The sequence below is a fragment of the Podarcis filfolensis genome (genome assembly GCF_964270895.1).
Source record: "Podarcis filfolensis genome assembly, chromosome: 16".
Lineage (NCBI taxonomy): Eukaryota > Metazoa > Chordata > Lepidosauria > Squamata > Lacertidae > Podarcis > Podarcis filfolensis.
In genome coordinates, this window is record NC_139620.1 from 2,614,860 (window position 1) to 2,635,318 (window position 20,459).

Consider the following 20,459-nt stretch of genomic DNA (forward strand, 5'->3'; position numbering starts at 1 on the left):
AGCGCACACTGTTTAAGAGAGGAGAGAGGGGCAGCTTAATTCTGAATACAACCTAATACATTTTGTTCTAAAATTGACATGTTAATAGGCTTAGAATAAAAAAAATGTAAGCAATAACAAAAGAAAGAAAGAAGGAAGGAAAAATCAGAATTTAACAAAAATAATTTATTATAGAATGCAAGGGGAAAAGGTAGAAAGAAATATAAAGAAGTTGAATTGCTGTGGAGGGAAGTAGAGGGTGGGAGGTGGGTTTTATAATTAAGTGTATAATTATGCAGCTGTTGTAATTTAGGTATTATATTTTATGTGAGGGAATCATTGGGAATTCTGGTTATTATGTATATATGTTAAGTTTCAATAAAGATCTTTGAAAATTAAAAAAAAAAAATTCTGAATACAGCGTGCATATTTTTGCATAGTCACACACACCCGCACGCAAAAAAACCGGACATGACTTAGATCCATTCATTTCAATGGGTCTACTCTGAGCACTAGCGCTTACCTGCCCACCTTATTGCTGGGGAGGGCGGGGAAGATGGGCAGTTTGATCTCGGATGCAAAGCCCTTTTTTACGCACGCGTTAAGGAAATAAATAAAAGAAGCGCTTCCCCCCTCCGGCTCCCTTTAAAGACGCGTGACACAGCAACGTGGGATTTTATTTCTTCATTTTGGGTGCGCCAGGCGGCTGCAGAGCCCAGGCGCGACCAGAAGAGGGCGCCGCATCAGAGACGGTGGTGCTGATGTTGGTACCCAACCTGCTGTTCCCAGAAGCGATTAAGGTTTCAGGCACCAGGAATAGAGATGCTTTGGGAGGAGGAGATAGAGGAGGCCGGAGGCTTTCTGCTTGTGATGGGCAATACTAAATGGATGTCCTGCCGGCTCCGCTGCCTCCTGTTTCGCACGCCCCCCCCCAATTGATCTTAAAATGCTTTCCCTTTTTAGTTCAAGCTGTGCCAGAAGAGCATCTTCGCTCTCCAACTGGTGCGATGCTTCCTCTCCTCTGGCGAGACTCCAGCGGGCAGAGAGAGAGAGATATCAGGTCCGACTTCCCGCATTGAAGGGGCGGGGTTGGGATGGATGACCTCAGGGGTTCCCTTCCAGTCCTGCGATTCCTTTGGAAGGAGAGCTCACCAAAGGCTTCATTTCGCCTCCGGCGGGGAATTCGACCCACAGGGTCAAGGGGGTGGAGCGTCTCCCCTGTGAGTAAAAGCCTCTGGGATTTTTTTTTTACTTTGGAGGAAAAGCGATTTATTTATTTTTTGCACTTGATTTATTTATTATTAATGTTGCAATACATATATGAAATCTTTACATGTTGACACATATACATTATATTTGTAAATCCACACTTTCACATTTCATTATGTACCAGCATTTATCCATTTCTTATTTCTTGCCCTGTGTCTTCACCTGACCTTGTTATTATTTTGTAAGTTTATTATTGAGATTGTAATTTTGTATCTTAATAATTAAACATTCAATCTTCACAGAACTCTAGCCCAATGGTTGCCATCAATTTGATTTGAATTAATTTTATAATTAAATGATTTTAGAATGATGTATTATTTTATTGTTGTTAGCCACCCTGAGCCTGGCTTTGGCTGGGGAGGGCGGGATATAAATAAAAAATTATTATTATTACTATTATTATTATTATTATTATTATTATTAATCTGCTTAGCTTAGCAGATAAACTTTGTGAAATCTGTCTATACATATCAACAAATTCTTGTTGGAGCATCTTTTGGTCATGTATTATTCTACACATAGGAAAAGCGATTAAAAAAAAAAACATAAGGGGAGTTTACAAAATGATGCTTGACCTGGAGGAAGCAGGCGGAGGAAAGCTCTTCCTCCTCTCTCATAAGACTAGGGAATGTGGACATTCAGCAAAGCGAAGATCCAGCACAGTCCTTCATAGCTGGACTATGGAACTCCCTGCCACATGAGGCAGTGATGGCTTTAAAAGAGAATTCTTGGTGGCATTGTAGGAGATGATATTGACAGATGGGGTTGTAAGCTGTTTTTATATGCAAGAATATTATTGGCACAAAAATGGAAGCAAGAAGAACTACCGACGAAAGAAGAATGGAGGATGAAATTGATGGACTATGCAGAATTAGATAAATTAACAGGAAGGATTTGAAACCTGCGGGATCAGAGATTCTTAGAGGACTGGAGTAAATATATGAACTATCTGAAAAGTAATTGTGATGAACAGATTATGCTAGTAGGACTGCAAGAAGTTGTGTAAGGTGGGTTTTCTTGAAATATTACAAGAAAGACTATGAAAAGAATTAAGGACAACTAAATGCAATATAAAAATTAAGAAATGCAGAATAAGTGATAAAGAACGGAAAATCATCAGAGGTGTTGACGGAAGTCTAAAACATTGTATAAGATGAGAAGATATGTTGTATGACTGTTGGGACTGATATGTTAAAAAATCAATAAAAAATTATAATAAAAAAATAAAAGAGTATTCTTGGAGAAGAGGGCTTTTGATGGCACGATGGCTGTTCAGCCTCCGCAGGTGCAGGCAGAAATGCTTCTGAACATCGTTGTTGTTGTTGTTTAGTCGTTTAGTCGTGTCCGCCTCTACGTGACCCCCTGGACCAGAGCACGCCAGGCACTCCTGTCTTCCACTGCCTCCCGCAGTTTGGTCAAACTCATGCTGGTAGCTTCGAGAACACTGTCCCACCATCTCGTCCTCTGTCATCCCCTTCTCCTTGTGCCCTCCATCTTTCCCAACATCAGGGTCTTTTCCAGGGAGTCTTCTCTTCTCAGGAGGTGGCCAAAGTCTTGGAGCCTCAGCTTCAGGATCTGCCCTTCCAGTGAGCACTCAGGGCTGATTTCCTTAAGGATGGAGAGGTTTGATCTTCTTGCAGTCCATGGGACTCTCCAGAGTCTCCTCCAGCATTCTGAATATTGGTTGCTGGAAACCACAGGAGGGGAGAGAGAGATCTTGTCTTGGGGTGCTGCTTGCAGGCTCCCCGTGGAGGAATCTGTTTTGAGAAAAGGACAATGCACTCTAGGAGCCTGCCTTTAATCTGACTGAACGGCCAGACGCTTGTTATGTCCACTCAGTGCTTTTTTTCCTTGTGGGGACGCAGGGGTACGCACACCCCTAAACATTTTGTGAATCTAAGTTTGGCCTCATCGGAGGGCAGTATTTCAATAGGAGTAGGGAAGTGAGAGTACCCCTAAACTTTTTTTTAGGGGAGAAGAAAAAGCACTGTGTTCACTTATGCAACTACTGTACAAAAGCTCCCTACTTGCCCTGCGTGGGAAATTTTTATTATCTTGTTCTGAGCCAGGACACGCCAATCATTGGTGTCCTGGGAGCACTTATACCTGTGCTAACGGAACAGAGTGTCCACGTTTTATTTATTTATTTCATAAAGCTTATACGCCGCTGGGTTGTTTATATACGTATTAAAAAAAAAACCTCAATGCAAAAAAAAAAAAAGATAAAGCAATAAGATTTGCCGCTAGGGAAAATTAACAGCAGGAGTGAAAGCCCTTAGGAAATAACAATAGATTTAAAAGCAGGTGAAGACCTGCATTAACTTTCTAAATGTCTGGTAGGCTGATCTCCCTGGCTTCAGTTGCCCGTGCTCTGATGACCTCCTGCTTGGACTGCTGTAATGTGCTGTATGTGGGGCTACCCTTGAAGACTGTCCAGAGGCTGAAGCTCGTATGGGACTCGGCTGCTGGGCTGTTAAAGGGGCAGGCGCATGCTCTCCAAAGTAAGGCTTTCCAAAGTAAGCATGAAGGTTTTCAGAGAGATTGCTGCCATTGCAGTCCAGGCAAAACACTCAGTGCTTCTTCTTAAGTTTCCAGCTCATGGTTTGCCTAGAGGAGACAAACCATGAACCTGGGCTGAGACGACACACTAAATCATGGCATGCTCAGAGCAGCAGCAGCAGCACCAGAGAAGGACAGCTGTCAGTTTTCTCTCCAGGAACTCTCTAAGGCATGGTTTGGCTTATTGTCATGTCAACCAGCTCACTCCAAGTAGTAACTGATATATAAAGGTAAAGGTAAAGGGACCCCTGACTGTTAGGTCCAGTCGTGGCCGACTCTGGGGTTGCGGCGCTCATCTCGCTTTGTTGGCCGAGGGAGCCGGCGTACAGCTTCCGGGTCATGTGGCCAGCAGGACTAAGCCATTTCTGGCGAACCAGAGCAGTGCATGGAAACGCCGTTTACCTTCCCACTGGAGTGGTACCTATTTATCTATTTGCACCTTGACGTGCTTTTGAACTGCTAGGTTGGCAGGAGCAGGGACCGAGCAACGGGAGCTCACCTTGTCGCGGGGATTTGAACCGCCGACCTTCTGATCAGCAAGTCCTAGGCTCAGTGGTTTAACCCACAGCCCCACTGATATATAAACTGATACATAAATGAGCGTTTATCCCATGAACACAACCCCTTCACTCTTCCCCCTTTGTGTCATTAAAGCAGGGAGTCTTTAATTAATTAACCGTCATTGAAAATAGCCAGGATATTGTACATTGCAGCAGCCTTTGGCTATGTGCAATAAAACTGACCGACTGACTGACAAGGTGTCCATTGTAAGCCATGCACTAAGGGCCACCTCTGCCCATCACTCAACAACAGAGCCGGCTCTGAAAGCCTCCCACCCCTTTCTGAGCTGGCCATTTCCCTGCAGGGACATTCCCTGAGCGACCAAATTGGATTTCTCCCCATTTTCCTTCCGCCACCTTGCAAATCTCTTTGCTGTGCAGTTCTCTTTCGCCTGCGACTTAAAACAAGGGGCAGGGCAGACAGTGATGGTTGGTCATGGTTCTCCCCCTCTCTCTCCTCGAGGAAGCTATGCTGACGTTTGTTTCTCCTCTGCCGGGTTGGTGGGGATGTAGTTATTTATTTATTTTGAAGGGGCTATAAATTAGGATAGCGAGAGCTGGGAGGAGGAGTGCACTCAGCTCTTGACAGAAGCCAGAGGAAAAACAGCGCCTGTGGAGTTTTCCTTGCTGCAGACATCCATCCTTGGGAAGCAGACATTCTCTCTTCCTCCCCACACAGGCAACCCCCTTCCAAACAAAGATGAGAGGCCTCTGTTTTTACCTGCTCTCCATCCTCTGCCTCGCCTCCTCCCAAAAGGTGCCCAGGCTGAAGCTCAATCTGCAAGGTTTGTGAGACGACTATTTTTTTATTATAATAGTGTTTGCAATTTCTTTTTTTTAAAAAAAAAAGCCAATCTTGCATTCATCTTAGATGATCTAACCAGAAACATTCCCTCCCCTCAAAGAAAAGGGGGGTGTATATATAATAGCTTTTAAATTTATTTAATGCATGGTAGTTGCGGGAGATTGGAAATAAGAACAGGTTAGAATTGCCTCTGTTCATCTTTCTGCATGAGAAACTATTTGCAGATTTGCAGAGAGGAGTTCAGGACATCCTAGGTGGTCACTCTGCGTTTGTTGGGGAGTCAGGAGGGGCTCACCCCACCAGCCTGAAAATTGGGGGTCTGTTGATCCTTTCATGGTCAGGGTCCATTTGTGGGTGTCGTCCCCCCAACCCAGCTTTGAGATACTCGGTAGAAAAACAGATATATAACCTAAGATGTTATGCATTCCTTTTGCACAGAGGCATGTTGGAGGAGGAGGAGGCGGTTGCCACGGAAACCTGTTTATCATTAAGCACATTTTGGAGAGGACCAGGTCTGGCTCAGTCACTCTGAGCCGACCAAGCTGCTTGTTTTCATCTCTCGATCTCAAGTCTGACAGGGAGGGATTTCACTTGTGGGCAGGATGGGCACCCCCATCTACTCAGAGTAGACCCATTGAAAGGATTGGTTTCGTTGGGTCCACTCTGAGGACGCCTAGCGCCGGAGACAACACATGAGAAGCTGCCTTTTACCAAGACAGGCTCATTGGTCTCTGGAGCGCAGCATGGCCAACACTGACTGGCAGCTGCTCTCCCGGGTTCCAGACCAGAAGTCTTTCCCAGCCCTGCCGGGGGATGATGCCTCTGGGGACTGCATGCCTTCTGCATGCCAGGCAAGTGTCCTGCCAACAAGCCGACTCAGAACTTCGATACCCCACGCCCTGTTGCCAGACAAAAGTCTCTTTTGAATGAAGCCAGCCGGCAACTTCCAAGGAAAGCAGTCAGGTCACAGGGTAGGGCAGCAAAGGCAAATATTATTATTATTATTATTATTATTATTATTATTATTATTATCCTTCTTTTGCTGGCTACAGCCTGACACAGCAAAGTGCATTCCAAGCACACCCCTCCCAAGGCAATTATAATACAATCTGCCCGTTCCTTTGGGTCAAGACGTTTTGTTTTGCCAGACCTGGCAGTGCACATCTTTCTCGCTGGAACCAAATCTTGCTTGCCGTGCAATGCAGATGTCTGGGGAGGGGGACAGATGTGGCTTCCAGGCAGATAATCCCGCTGCCAGATCAGAGATGGAAGGCTGGCGATGTGCCTGTGTCACTAGACAGCACTGGGTGGGGGGGTTTTCCTTTTGCACCGGAGCTTCCTGAGCAGCCGCAGTCTATCTGAGCAGCTAGAATCCTGGTTTTCCGAAGCAGCACGGAGAGGGAGGCCCAACAGGCTTCAAATATTGTTGTTGTTGTTTAGTTGATTAGTTGTGCCCAACTCTTTGTGCCCCCCTGGACCAGAACACGCCAGGCACTCCTGTCTTCCACTGCCTCCTGCAGTTGGGTCAAACTCATGCTGGTAGCTTCGAGAACAATGTCCCACCATCTCGTCCTCTGTCGTCCCCTTCTCCTTGCGCCCTCCATCTTTCCCAACATCAGGGTCTTTTCCAGGGAGTCTTCTCTTCTCATGAAGTGGCCAAAGTCTTGGAACCTCAGCTTCAGGATCTGTCCTTCCAGTGAGCACTCAGGGCTGATTTCCTTCAGAATGGAGAGGTTGGATCTTCTTGCAGTCCATGGGACTCTCAAGAGTCTCCTCCAGCACCAGAATTCAAAAGCATCAATTCTTCGGCGATCAGCCTTCTTTATGGTCCAGCTTTCACTTCCATACATGCTTCAAATATTACATAAGATAATGACAGGTTTTTTAAAAACATATCTAGGGTTGGTTGGAAGATTTGGAGCGAACGCCTTCCTTAAATCACTTTTGCAGCTTTCAGGTGTGGTCCTTGCTAGTCTGTAGCAGGGAAGGCACATTACTTGGTGGTAGGGCATCTGCCTGGCTTGCAGAAGGTCCCGGGTTCAAGTCCTGGCATCTCTAGATAGGGCTTGGAAAGATCCCACCTTCACCCGTGCCTGAAACCCTGGAGAGCTGCTGCCAGTCAGTGTAGGCACTTCTGAGCTCAATGAAGCTCTGTCTGGGTATAAGGCAGCTTCCTCTGATCCTATACTGAGCCATGAGCTCAGTGGCAAAAGCCTGAAGGAGCCTGAACATCATGAGACGTAGTGATGAGTGCTTTGAACTCTGTAAATCGGTGGTGATAGGCAATCAGGGATGCTGCAGTGCAAACAATTAGGGACCAAACTCGTTTGTGAGCTTCTCTGAGTGATCCTAGGATTAAGCATCACCATTGGGTGGGACGAAGTCAACCTCCACACCCTAAATTTAAATCACACGACTTCCCACCACTCGGGAATCCTGGGAGCTGTGGGTGACTGCTCACCAAACTGCAATTCCCTGCACCCTTAAACTACAGTTCCCAGCATTGGGCTCTAAATATAGGGTGTGTCCGAAGCTGAATTGCTTGTTTATGAAATGCCATTGTCGCCTTTCAAGACGCATACACCTTCCTAATGTACTGTGCATTTTATAATCGTGAAAACATCCATATTCGCAATTAAAAGCATTTAAACTTCAGAGGCAGGAGTCTCTTTCATTTCAGAGAAGGGAGAGGGCTGTGTCATCGTGAGATCGGCTTCCACTTCTGCGGAATGATTTCAGCAGAACTTGCTGGGGAAACAGTAGTTCAGGGGTAGAGCATCAGCAGAAGAGTCCAAGTTCAGTCCCCGGGATTTAAAAATAAAAATAAAAACCAGGTTAGCAGATGAAAGTGGATTTGGTTTCCCCCCAGCCTCAGATCCTGGAAAGATGCCGTCACTCAGAGCTGACACGCCTGCTCCAGATAGACAAACAGCCTGATCTGTGAGGAGCTGGGTTTCCTACATCCCTAATCCAAGACCCCCACAATTTTTCCTGGACCCATAGACATCTGGGGCGGGTGGCAAACGGCCTCTTGGCTTATCTCACCCTTGTGATTCACAGATGTGTGATTTGGAGAGGCGAATGCATCTTCCAGCTGCAGATCAAGAAGTTTCCATCTTGATGTTGTTGGGCAGAGCAGCGGCTCTGGGGCAGAACATCTGCTTCGCCCCACTTTCAATGGCCACCCCTCTCCCTCTGAAAACCCAAAGAGCTGCTACCAGTCAGTGCAGGGAATACTGAACTGGATGGAACCTGGCTTGCACAAGGCTGCTCTCTGCGTTCCTCTTTACACAAGCATGAGGACTGGGACCTTAGTTGTTGTTTTTAGGGGAAAGAAGCGGCCCAGCTCAGCGGCTAGCGCGATCTGCTTCGCTTGCAGACGGACCCGGGTTCAATAGCCGGGAGAGACCCTCTGTCTGAAACCCCGGAGAGGCGCTGCCAGTCAGTGTGGGCAATACTAAGCTAGATAGACCAAGGACATAAGGCCAGCTTCCTGAGGGCCCCGTGACACTAAATAGGCCATTTCGGCAGCGAATGAATCAGCTTAGCAACCCTTTAATAGAGGGGCGAGACAAATCCATGGAAGAGAAGCCTATCGTTCGCTACTATCCACACTGATTATGTTCTCCGTCCTCGGTTGGACTCTGGAGGCCAGTCACTGAGAAACACAAACGGACAGAGGTGTTCTTGCGCTCGGATCCTGCTGGGGGGCTTCTCATTGGGGCACCTGGTTGGCTGCTGTGAAAACAGGATGCTGGATTAGATGGGCCCCTCTGGGTATGATCCAGCAACCAGGCTCTTTTGGGGTTCTTGTGGAACCTCCAGGTCCAGAGGCAGTCTATCTGGACTTCTAGGTAACCGGGGGCATTTGGCTGCTGTGAGAGGCTGGACGTGGGGCCTGCCCAACATTTTCACTCTGGCTGGGTTGTTGTTTTGTTTTATTCTGGGGCTAAGGCCTCGAATGCAAGAACGCTTTGGCTTTTATTTATTTCTTGCTATTGCGTTCATGTTCCACCTTTTTCCTCTAGGGAGCTCAAAGTGGCGCACGTGGTTCTCCTCCTCATTCAATGCCCACAACAGTCCTGCGAGGTAGGATAGGCTGAGAGGCAGTGACTGGCCCCCAAGTGGACAAGTGGAGATTTGAACCCCGGCCTCTCCCAGGTCCTAGTCTGACACTCCAGCGACTACACCACATGGGGTCTTTTGGGGGGACGGGGATGGACATAAGGACAGCCCCGATGTGTCAGACGAAGGGAAGCCCACACATGAGGTCTGAAACCACCAGCTCTCTTCCTTTACGCTGCAAGGCGAGGCTCTCCCTGTGCCCTAATGAAGGGAGTAGACTGCCTTTGTAAATGGAGGTTCCATTCTGAACGACCACGGCTAGCAGGAAGAACCCTCTGGAGCGGGGTCCATCTGAGGGGGTCTGGTCTAGACCAGTTCCCCACAACGGCCATTCAGACGCTCCTGTGAAGCCCTCTGGTAGGCCCCAATGGCAACAGCCTTCTCCTGTTGCATTGATACAGGTAGACTGCCTCTGCATCTGGAGGCTCCATGGGGGTCTTCATGGGTAACTACAGCTGTTAAAACCCCCTATGCTGCCTCTCTCTCCCCCAGCTTTCCTGGCTTTTGCCAAATCATGCCTCCAAAATCCATAGCCATCTAGGAACTGGCACAACTGGGGTCTAGACCCTACTGCCCCATCCTGCCCCCTGGGATCTGAGCAATGTCTAGTAGGTAGGAAAAAATGGCCTTTGAAGAGGCCAAGCAGCTGTTTGTCCCCTTTACTGCAGAAAGATGCACTCTGCACATCCTCAGAGAATCTCTGCACATCGGGTTTTTCTCAACGCTTTGTAGAAGGTAGGAAAGGCACTCTGCACCTCCTCAGGCGATCCCTGCACACTCGGAGGTTTCCCAGACCAGATAGTGCTGCTTTCAGGCATACCTAAGGACCTGGGCATCTCTTTCCCCTTGGCACCAGAGGCAGTGCCACGCCTGAGATTGGATTGCAGGGCCTGGCTGGGAGCCAGCAAGACAGCCGCTCTCTTCCAAAAACAGGAGGCTTTTTTTTGCAGAGAAACAGAGGAGGAGGAGATTTTATAGACTGGGTCAGGCTAGACTTGGCACTCTCTGCAGTGCGGATAAAAAGAGAGCTGCGAGCTCCGAGAGGAGGGGAGGCAGGGAACACAAAAACAACGCCCCAGATTCGTTCTCCGATACGCGGTTGCCACCCGCAGGGCTCCCCCTCGCAGACCCAAATTGCACGCTGCTCCTCATCACGACACAATTGTTGGGAAAGCCCCCAGAGAAGACAGCCTGTGGATTGAACCAGCATTTCTGCAACAACAGAGACAGACAGAGAGAGAGAGAGAGAGAGAGAGAGAGAGAGAGAGAGAGAGAGAGAGAGAGAGAGAGTCTCTCAGGGACCAGGTGGGATGCTTTGGTTTCCTGCCCTTTGAATGCCCATTCTGGCTTCCCAGTTCAACGCCCCCATTTGCGGATGACAGACAGTTTCTAGCCAAGAGTGACCTATGGGGAATTTCCCCATAAATGCTCTCCCCGCTCCTCAACCCCACTGCAATGTTGTTGTTCAGTTGTTTAGTCGTGTCTGCCTCTTCGTGACCCCCTGGACCAGAGCACACCAGGCACTCCTGTCTTCCACGGCCTCCCGCAGTTTGGTCAGACTCACGCTGGTAGCTTCGAGAACACTCTCCAACCATCTCGTCCTCCATCGTCCCCTTCTCCTTGCGCCCTCCATCTTTCCCAACATCAGGGTCTTTTCCAGGGAGTCTTCTCTTCTCATGAGGTGGCCAAAGTCTTGGAGCCTCAGCTTCAGGATCTGTCCTTCCAGTGAGCACTCAGGGCTGATTTCCTTCAGAATGGAGAGGTTTGTTCTCCTTGCAGTCCATGGGACTCTCAAGAGTCTCTGCAATGTTAGCACAGGGCAAAGGAGCTAGGGAGGTTTGAAGCATAGGATTGCAAAATTGCAGACCTGGAAAGGATCCAGAAGGATCTAGTCCAAACCACGGCATTGCAAGAATCAGTGGTCCCCAAACCTTTGCTCCATAAGGTAAAAAGGTAAAGGGACCCCTGACCATTAAGTCCAGTCGTGGCCGACTCTGGGGTTGGAGCGCTCATCTCGCTTTCCTGGCCGAGGGAGCCGGTGTACAGCTTCCAGGTCATGTGGCCAGCATGACTAAGCTGCTTCTGGCGAACCAGAGCAGCGCACGGAAACGCCGTTTACCTTCCTGCCGGAGTGGTACCTATTTATCTTCTTGCACTTTGACGTGCTTTCGAATTGCTAGGTGGGCAGGAGCAGGGACCGAGCAATGGGAGCTCACCCCGTCATTGCGGGGATTCGAACCGCCGACCTTCTGATCGGCAAGCCCTAGGCTCTGTGGTTTAACCCACAGCGCCAACCCACCCCTAATGTCCCTTTCCACCTATAAAAAAGCATTATTCAGAATAGCAGTTTGCACGATAAAAACACGATCACATTCGAAACAGTAACGGTTAATTGCAAATGTAATCAAAACTGTTCAGATTAATTCATTCAATGAACGTGTTCTGGTGATGCCAGCTTTCCGGAGTCTGGTGGTCATTTACACCCCCAGTGGCCCCCCCCCACCGCCTCTTGGCACCCCCTAGGTAATTTCACCACCCTCCAGGGGGCGCTACCACTGACTTTGGGGAACCCCTCATTTAAATGTTGAGCAGGGCAGTTTGCTAGGGACTTGGAAAGGATGTTCTGAGTATGCCAGTGGAGAGGCTGGTCCATCAGGGTGAACGGCGCAGGGTCCCACTGGCCTCACTCTGCTCTCAGGCAGCTCCCTACCGGCCGGCCTGCTCACAACCGGTCCGGGGGAGAGGAACCATTAGGGGCCTTCCTCCTCCTCCTCCTCATCTCCCCCAGCATTGCACTTTTCAGAAGGAGGAGGAGAGATGCAAAACTAGAATTAGTGAGTTCCTGCCTGCCATTGGCTCTCTGGCGCCACCTACTGCCGGGCTCCTTGCCTTCCACCCAACCTGCCCCAATGGGCACCATAGATCAGGCACACCCAAACTCGGCTCTCCAGCTGTTTTGGGACTACAACTCCCATCATCCCTAGCTAACAGGAGCAGCGGTCGGGATGATGGGAGTTGTAGTCCCAAAACAGCTGGCGGGCCAAGTTTCGGGGTGCCTGGAGTAGTATTTTGTACATACAAGACAACGGCAAGAATCCACCAACGGCGTACGAATCAATATGGCTATCCTGATCCAAAACACACACCCTGCTCACACATGAAAATAAAATTCACCACAGCCAAACACAAACAAACAACCACACCCTAAACCAGGCATAGGCAAACTCGGCCCTCCAGCTGTTTTGGGACTACAACTCCCATCATCCCTAGCTAACAGGACCAGCAGTCAGGGATGATGGGAGTTGTAGTCCCAAAACAGCTGGAGGGCTGAGTTTGGGGGATGCCTGCCATAGATGGGTGGATAAGATATACGATCAATCCATGATGGGGAATTTCAGGTTCAGAGCCAAGGGTGGCCCTCCAGGTCCTATTCTCCAGCCCTGCTCACGGGGTGTAATTAAAACAGGGCAGGTTTATTTTTAATTCTATATTTTTGTAAAGAGCCCACAGACGCTCTTGGTTTCTGCGCCACCACCCACTGTTCAGTGTTCTCCTCTACCCTTTCCCCTCCTGATTTTATTTTTTAAGCCCATGTATTATGCATTAACCGCATTAATATCGCCGCCGTGGAAGAGGAGCTCTCTGGACAGATGAGGCAGCAGAATGGAGCTTGTTCCATTGTACGCGCGCTTAAGTGGAAGCCAGTTCCCGTTTTCTCTCTCCGAAGAGAGAAAGCAGAACCTTTTTTCCAGTCTGAGGGCCATGATCCCTTCTCAGCAGCCTATTTGGGGGCCACAGAGAAGGCAAATCTTCCCTCTATGCAATCATACAGCTCCTCTACAGCACGCCCCCTACCTCCAAGGAGACCTCAGGGCCCAGATCCATTCAGGCTCCAAACCGCCGTGCTGGTGCGGACAGGACGTTAACATTTCGAAAGACGGCTTTATCCCTTGCACGCCCAGCAGGTTGCTGAGGTTCGTGGGAGAGTCTCTCCGGCAAGTCGCAAAGATCTCCGAAGCCTGCTCTGTAGGAACACTGAAACCGAATAATCAGAAATCTTATAAATCTCTGAAAGTCACTAAATAATAACTTTATGATCACTCACACCTCCACCACATATGTACAGTGGTACTTCAGGTTAAGTACTTAATTCGGTTAAGAACAGTTTCAGGTTAAGAACGGACCTCCAGAACGAATTAAGTTCTTAACCCGAGGTACCACTGTAATTATACAACCTTTAGAAGACATCTGAAAGCAGCCCTATACAGTGGTACCTCGGGTTAAGTACTTAATTCGTTCTGGAGGTCCGTTCTTAACCTGAAACTGTTCTTAACTTGAAGCACCACTTTAGCTAATGGGGCCTCCCTCTGCTGCTGCGCCGCTGGAGCACGATTTCTGTTCTCATCCTGAAGCAAAGTTCTTAACCTGAAGCACTATTTCTGGGTTAGCGGAGTCTGTAACCTGAAGCGTATGTAACCTGAAGCATCTGTAACCCGAGGTACCACTGTATTGTTGTTCCTATTTCTCCACCGCATCTCCAACAAAGACCAATACGACCCCCTCTCCTTTCAGATGCCCAGAGGTTCAATTTCGGTGAACGTGAGAGACCGGCGGCCATGTTCCACGAGCCCGGCTCCAACCAAGTCCTCGTCGGAGGCCGGGGGAAGCTGTTGCTCTTGACGTTTACGGACTCCGAAGTCACTCCGAAAGAGGTACAGAGCTTCAGGTGGCGCAGTTAATCTGTGGAACTCGCTTCCACCGGAGGAACAGATTGCCAGCAATCGGAATGGTTTTAAAAGAGGGTTACACAAATTCATGGAGGAGAGGCGCATTGGTGGCTGCTAGGCCTGATCGCTGGGCTCTGGAAGCAGTGATGTTTCTAATGCCAGTTGCTGGAAAACTGCAGCTAGGGAAGAGTTGCTCTTGAGTTCGAATCCTGGTTTCCCTTTGGGGCAGCTGGCTGGCCACTGTGAGAACAGGATGCTGGACGAGACGGGCCATTGGCCTGATCCACCAAAGCTCTGTATGTTCTGAGGTCAAGGCTCAGAAGGGCTTGGGTTACTAGGGAGCACGTTTCTCCCTAGGAGGTGTCCGTGGTGCTGAAATGAACAACCAGGGAAGGGATGCACCGGTAGCTCAACTGTAGAGTTCTTGCTTTGGTTGCAGAACGTCACAAGTTCAAACCCTGGCTTCCCCAGGCAGGGCTGGGAATCTCCCTTTTCCGAAACCCTGGAGAGATGTTCCCAGTCATTGTAGATAATTACTTATTTATTTTTATTTATTATTTATACCCCACCCATCTGCCTGGCTTTCCCCAGCCACTCTGGGTGGCTTCCAACAAAATATTAAAAATACATGAAAACGTCAGTCATTAAAAACTTCCCTAAACAGGGCTGCCTTCAGATGTCTTCTAAACGTCAGATAGTTATTTATTTCCTTGACATCTGATGGGGAGCGTGTTCCACAGAGAAGGCCCTCTGCCTGGTTCCCTGTAACTTGGCTTCTCGCAGGGAGGGAACCACCAGCAGGCCCTCGGAGCTGGACCTCGGTGTCCAGGGTGAAGGATGGGGGTGGAGATGCTCCTTCAGGTATACTGGGCCATTTAGGGCTTTAAAGGTCAACCCCAACACTTTGAATTGCGCTTGGAAACGTACTGGGAGCCAATGTCGGTCTTTCAGGTGTTATGTGGTCTCCTCCCAGTCACCAGTCTGAGAAAACGTCCGGCTCAGTAGAAGGCAAATTCCTGGGTTCCTATCCTGATGTCCTCTTTCTTGTGAGCTGCATCCCGGGACCAGCGTGGAGCGAAATAGCCTCCTAGTTTTCGCGGGGGGGCATAGGGTTGGTGCCCCCCAGTTTCCTCACCAGGGTCTCTCTCCTTGCTCCAGGTCCCCCTGAAGGCTGATGAGAAGGCAGAAAAGGACTGTAAAAGCAAGCCCAGAGCAGCGTGGGTAAGGAGTTGTGGGGACCTGGATCAGTGAACTACAAAATGTTTCCTAAGTAAGAGGGGACAATGGTGGGGGGCGTGTCTCAACTTCCTGCCCCACTTGTGCTGCAGCGCCGCCAGTGGCTGGAGGGGGTACCGCAGCGCCAGCAGGGATCACGTGACGATGCAAGGAGCCAATAGGATCCCAGCTGGCCGAATTAAGCTACCGCTGACTCGGGTCTCAGTCTGCGCAATGCATCTTTTAGGGGCCACCCTGACAGAACTCCCAGCCTCCATGTTTGTTGAGGACCCTTCACAGATGTTAAGCCAACAGCTGGCACAGACCATTGTGTAAATCTCCTGGGATCAGCACCTCCGCAGCCAATTTGGGCGTCTGTTTTTGGGATGCATTTTGCTGTATAACCCACCCAACCCTTAGGGCTAGAAAGGCTGCATTAAATCACCGTGTTTTTCGCTCTATAAGACGCACCAGACCACAAGACGCACCTAGTTTTTGGAGGAGGAAAACAAGAAAAAAAATATTCTGAATCTCATAAGCCAGAACAGCAAGAGGGATCGCTGCGCAGTGAAAGCAGCAATCCCTCTTGCTGTTCTGGCTTCTGGGATAGCTGTGCAGCCTGCATTCGCTCCATAAGATGCACACACATTTCCCCTTACTTTTTAGGAGGGAAAAAGTGAGTCCTATAGAGCAAAAAATACGGTAAACAGTTGGCGCCCCCCAGTGGCAAGGAGGGCATGGTTAATCAACTCATGCTCTCTAGAAATATATTATTTTACACACACACCCATATATACCGTATATATACCTTTATTTCTTCTCTGTTTTCTGTATCCCCCTCCCCTGTTTTTTTATTTTAAAAAATGCATTTATTGCACTGAAAATGTTAAATGTAAATATTTCAAATGTGTGTGTGCATATGCAAAATGCAAACTCATGTTTTCCAGCAGCATGAGGTTATCAATGGCAAGGGGGTGGTGGCTTGAGGAACAAAGGTATTTCCCTACAACTTCCCCCCAAGAGGAACAGCGGCAATTTTAAAATTCACACTGGAGCACAGATCACTTTTTAACAGAGTAGAACTGTCCCCTACTCTAACAAATATACATTGCTGCTTTTATTGTGGTTTGTAGTGTTGCTGTTGTTGTTTTACAAATATCGATGGATTGATTATATTGAAGCCATCTTGAAGGATAATAATAATAATAATAATAATAATAATAATAATAATAATTATTATTATTATTATTATTATTATTTATTTATTTATTTATACTCCGCCCATCTGGCTGAGTTTCCCCAGCCACTCTGGGCGGCTCCCAATCAAGTGTTAAAAACAATACAGCATTAAATATTAAAAACTTCCCTAAGCAGGACTGCCTTCAGATGTCTTTTAAAGATAGGATAGCTGCTTATTTCCTTCACTTCTGGTGGGAGGGCATTCCACAGGGTGGGCGCCACTACCAAGAAGGCCCTCTGCCTGGTTCCCTGTAATTTGGCTTCTCGCAGGGAGGGAACCGCCAGAAGGCCCTCGGAGCTGGACCTCAGTGTCCGGGCAGAACGATGGGGGTGGAGAAGCTCCTTCAGATATGCTGGACCGAGGCCATTTAGGGCTTTCAAGGTCAGCACCAACCCTTTGAATTCTGCTCAGAAACGTACTGGGAGCCAATGCAGATCTCTCAGGGCTGGTGTTATGTGGTCTCGGCAGCCGCTCCCAGTCACCAGTCTAGTTGCCGCATTCTGGATTAATTGCAGTTTCCAGATGCCATGGAAGTGTAGGTCATAAATGTTAAAATAAATAAATATGCTTCTGTGTTTTTCCTCTCCCCTCCCCATCACCTTTCCTCATAGGAGGACTGTGACAATTTCATCCAAGTGATTGAGAAACTGGACAACAAAATGATGGTCTGTGGAACCAACGCGGCTTCTCCGAAGTGCTGGTTTCTGGTGAGCTTGAGAAATATCAGAGTGGTGGATGGAATCTGCAGGTGTTTTGCCTATTTTCATTTCATAAAAATTACCGTATTTTTCGCTCTATAAGACGCACCAGACCACAAGACACACCTAGTTTTTGGAGGAGGAAAACAAGAAAAAAAATATTCTGAATCTCAGAAGCCAGAACAGCAAGAAGGGATCGCTGCACAGTGAAAGCAGCAATCCCTCTTGCTGTTCTGGCTTCTGGGATAGCAGCGCAGCCTGCATTCGCTCCATATTTCCCCTTTCTTTTTAGGAGGGAAAAAGTGAGTATTATAGAGCAAAAAATACGGTATATGTTGTTTGATTCGAGGTGGGGAAATCTACCCTCAGAGCAGTTTAAAAAAGAATAAAGCAATGAAATTATCTGTAAAAACAATTTTTAAAAAACGTGGCAGGAAGGAACATGAAAATCAAGAGGCCACGAGTTCAGTTGATATGTTAAAATGCATTCATTTTTCTTTTTTGTCTCTTTACTCCAAGGTCAACACCACAACCTTCCAAACGGACAAGCAAGGCCGGAATATCACCGCTTCAGGGGAAAACATCTCACCAGCATCACCATCCCAGAACGCCGTGGTCATCACTGTAGGTACGGAGTAAGGAAAGGCACAGAGGGGTCTCCCTGGCTGGTTTTGTTCTGCTCAGATTTTGGGTTTCAAATGTTCAAACGGCAAAATGTCTTTGTTAAGTTGTGGGTGAACATATCAGACGACACAGCGATTCTTCAAACAGCTCTTGTTTATTCACAGGCCAGAACAGAACTGAACTGAAGGGTTCAGCCAGCCTGCTTATATAGAGCTCCACTAGAACGCAACAGTAACCATTTTCTGTAACTATCCAATCACTGAACGTCACTTTTGATCCCTTATTTGCATATGTGGACCTGAGTGAAAACTATCTACAGTATCCCCCTTCTGGCCCAGGGTGAGAACTTCAGTACATAACAGTCTTGGTTCACAAAGGCAGGGCCAGATTTAGGTTTGATGAGGCCCTAAGCTACCGAAGGTAATGGGGCCCTTTATATGTCCAGCTGTCCTTTGTCAACAACCAATTGTCGCTGTTTTTTTTTTTGTGTTGAATATATGCTACAGTCATACCTCAGGTTGAAGTAGCTTCGGGATAAGTATTTTCGGGTTGCGCGCCGCGGCGACCTGGAAGTAATGGAGCGTGTTACTTCCGGGTTTCGCCACTCGCGCATGCGCAGACGGTCAAAATGACATCACGCGCATGCGCGGAAGCGGCAAATCGCGACCTGTGCAAGAGCAGACGCGGGTTGCGTTCGCTTCTGGATGCGAATGGGGCTCCGGAACAGATCCCGTTCACGTCCAGAGGTACCACTGTATATGGTAATTGATGGACCTAATAGGTACCTCAAGCCATTTGCGCATGTGGCCCTGCAACCAGTCCATGCAGAATGTAGGCACCCTATAAACAGAAAGGAGCAAACCAGTGATATTTAGGGAGCAGGCTAGCAGGCAGGGCCCATGACTTACATCACAGGAGCCTACACAATACAAAACACTGTTGCTGTATGTAGGTTTTATTTTATTTGCTTTTTATCTTATATTTTGGAAATGTACATCCAGGTGTGTTTTTTCCTTTAAATTTTTGGGGGCCCCCAAGAAGAGAAGAAGAAGAGTTTGGATCTGATTTCCCGCTTTATCACTACCCTAAGGAGTCCCAAGGGTTGCGGGTGGCGCTGTGGGTTAAACCACAAAGCCTAGGACTTGCCGATCAGAAGGTTGGCGGTTCGAATCCCCGCGACTAGGTTAGCTCCCATTGCTCAGTCCCTGCTCCTGCCAACCTAACAGTTCAAAAGCATGTCAAAGTGCAAGTAGATAAATAGGTACCACTCCTGCAGGAAGGTAAATGGCGTTTCCGTGCGCTGCTCTGGTTCGCCAGAAGCGGCTTAGTCATGCTGGCCACATGACCCGAAAGCTGTACGCCGGCTCCCTCGGCTAGGAAAGCAAGATGAGCGCCACAACCCCAGAGTCGTTCGCGACTGGACCTAATGGTCAGGGGTCCCTTTACCTTTAAGGAGTCTCAAAGCGGCTAACAATCTCTTTTCCCTTCCTCTCCCACAACAAACACTCTGTGAGGTGAGTGAGGCTGAGACTTCAGAGAAGTGTGACTGGCCGAAGGTCACCCAGCAGCTGCATGTGGAGGAGCGGGGAAGCGAACCCGGTTCACCAGATTACGAGTCTACCGCTCTTAACCACTACACCACACTGGCTCCCAAGAGAGTGGGGCCCTAAGCTATAGCTTGTTTAGCTCATATGTAAATCCGACACTATACAAAGGGCTCTTGTCCGTCCCACTAATTCTTCATGGAGTCAATTGCACTGATATAAAATTCTAGCCCTCATGGTGGAAGAAATATGTAAGTTTGTTAGTGTGATCACAGGCACTGGGAGTCAGGAAGAAGGCAGTGTAGGTTTCGGCTCTCATAATTTCGAAGTTTGCAATGGGCGACTCACATTTTTTTCTTCCCCGGCATGTTCCAATTTCAGAAGACAACCTTTATTCTGCATTGTCTGGAGAAAAAAGCAGCATCCAGAGAAGCTATGGGAAGAAGAAGGGGCTGAAGACAGAAAACAGCTGGCTGCCCCGTAAGAACCTCTCTCTCTCTTCCATCCCTTTGTATATGTCTTAAAACTCCTGGTTTTCATTTATATTTTTGTTGGTTTTGGATCAACCAGGGGCAGCTTACAGACCATGCATTTAAAGCATGTGACTTCCCCCAAAGAATTCTGGGAACTGTAGTATGTTAAGGGTGCCGGGAAGCATAGCTCTGTGAGGGGCAAACTATAGTTCTCACAACTCTTCTGCACAGGAGATGCCATACGCGTCAAATGGCTTGTTTTTGAACAGTTGCTTTCACTGGCATTTTTAGGAATATTTTAGAGAAACGGCTCGGAGGTTTCGGGTCATTGGGCGGTATGGAAAACCCGTGAAATAAATACATTAAAATAAATAGAACATCGTCTGCAAGTAACAAAGGCTGGGAGTGGTTAAGGAAAACACCATTGGGGTCTCTGGCCTTTTGTAATTCTGAGGAAGTGCTGCGAGTGCAAAACACAAAATGGTTGCCGTGGAGTCTCGACGTAGCACAAAACGGCTGCCCTGTTTAAGAGGGCAGGAAATGGGCATGGCCACAAAATGGCACCCATCAACCACCCTGTAATAAACAAAAATCTGCCCTTATTCCCTTATGGGGAACACAAGAGCCCTTGTAGAGTCCTT

The 20,459-nt window shown here is 48.1% G+C and overlaps 1 protein-coding gene across 3 annotated transcripts in view; it reads left to right on the top strand.

The window, feature by feature from the left end:
- The first annotated feature begins 4,715 nt into the window (after positions 1-4,715).
- The window catches only part of LOC310751694 (semaphorin-7A-like), a 29,125-nt gene continuing 13,381 nt past the window's right edge, over positions 4,716-20,459 (top strand). Inside the window, exons 1-6 of one of the 3 annotated variants that reach the window (XM_083591184.1) lie at positions 4,716-5,152; positions 13,870-14,009; positions 15,183-15,245; positions 17,091-17,186; positions 17,697-17,805; positions 19,727-19,825. In XM_083591184.1, coding sequence (XP_083447310.1) covers positions 5,068-5,152; positions 13,870-14,009; positions 15,183-15,245; positions 17,091-17,186; positions 17,697-17,805; positions 19,727-19,825 — 592 coding nt within the window. In that variant the 5' untranslated portion in view covers positions 4,716-5,067. The remainder of the gene's footprint in view (positions 5,153-13,869; positions 14,010-15,182; positions 15,246-17,090; positions 17,187-17,696; positions 17,806-19,726; positions 19,826-20,459) is intronic. The other 2 variants (XM_083591186.1, XM_083591185.1) reach the window with 2 other exon arrangements.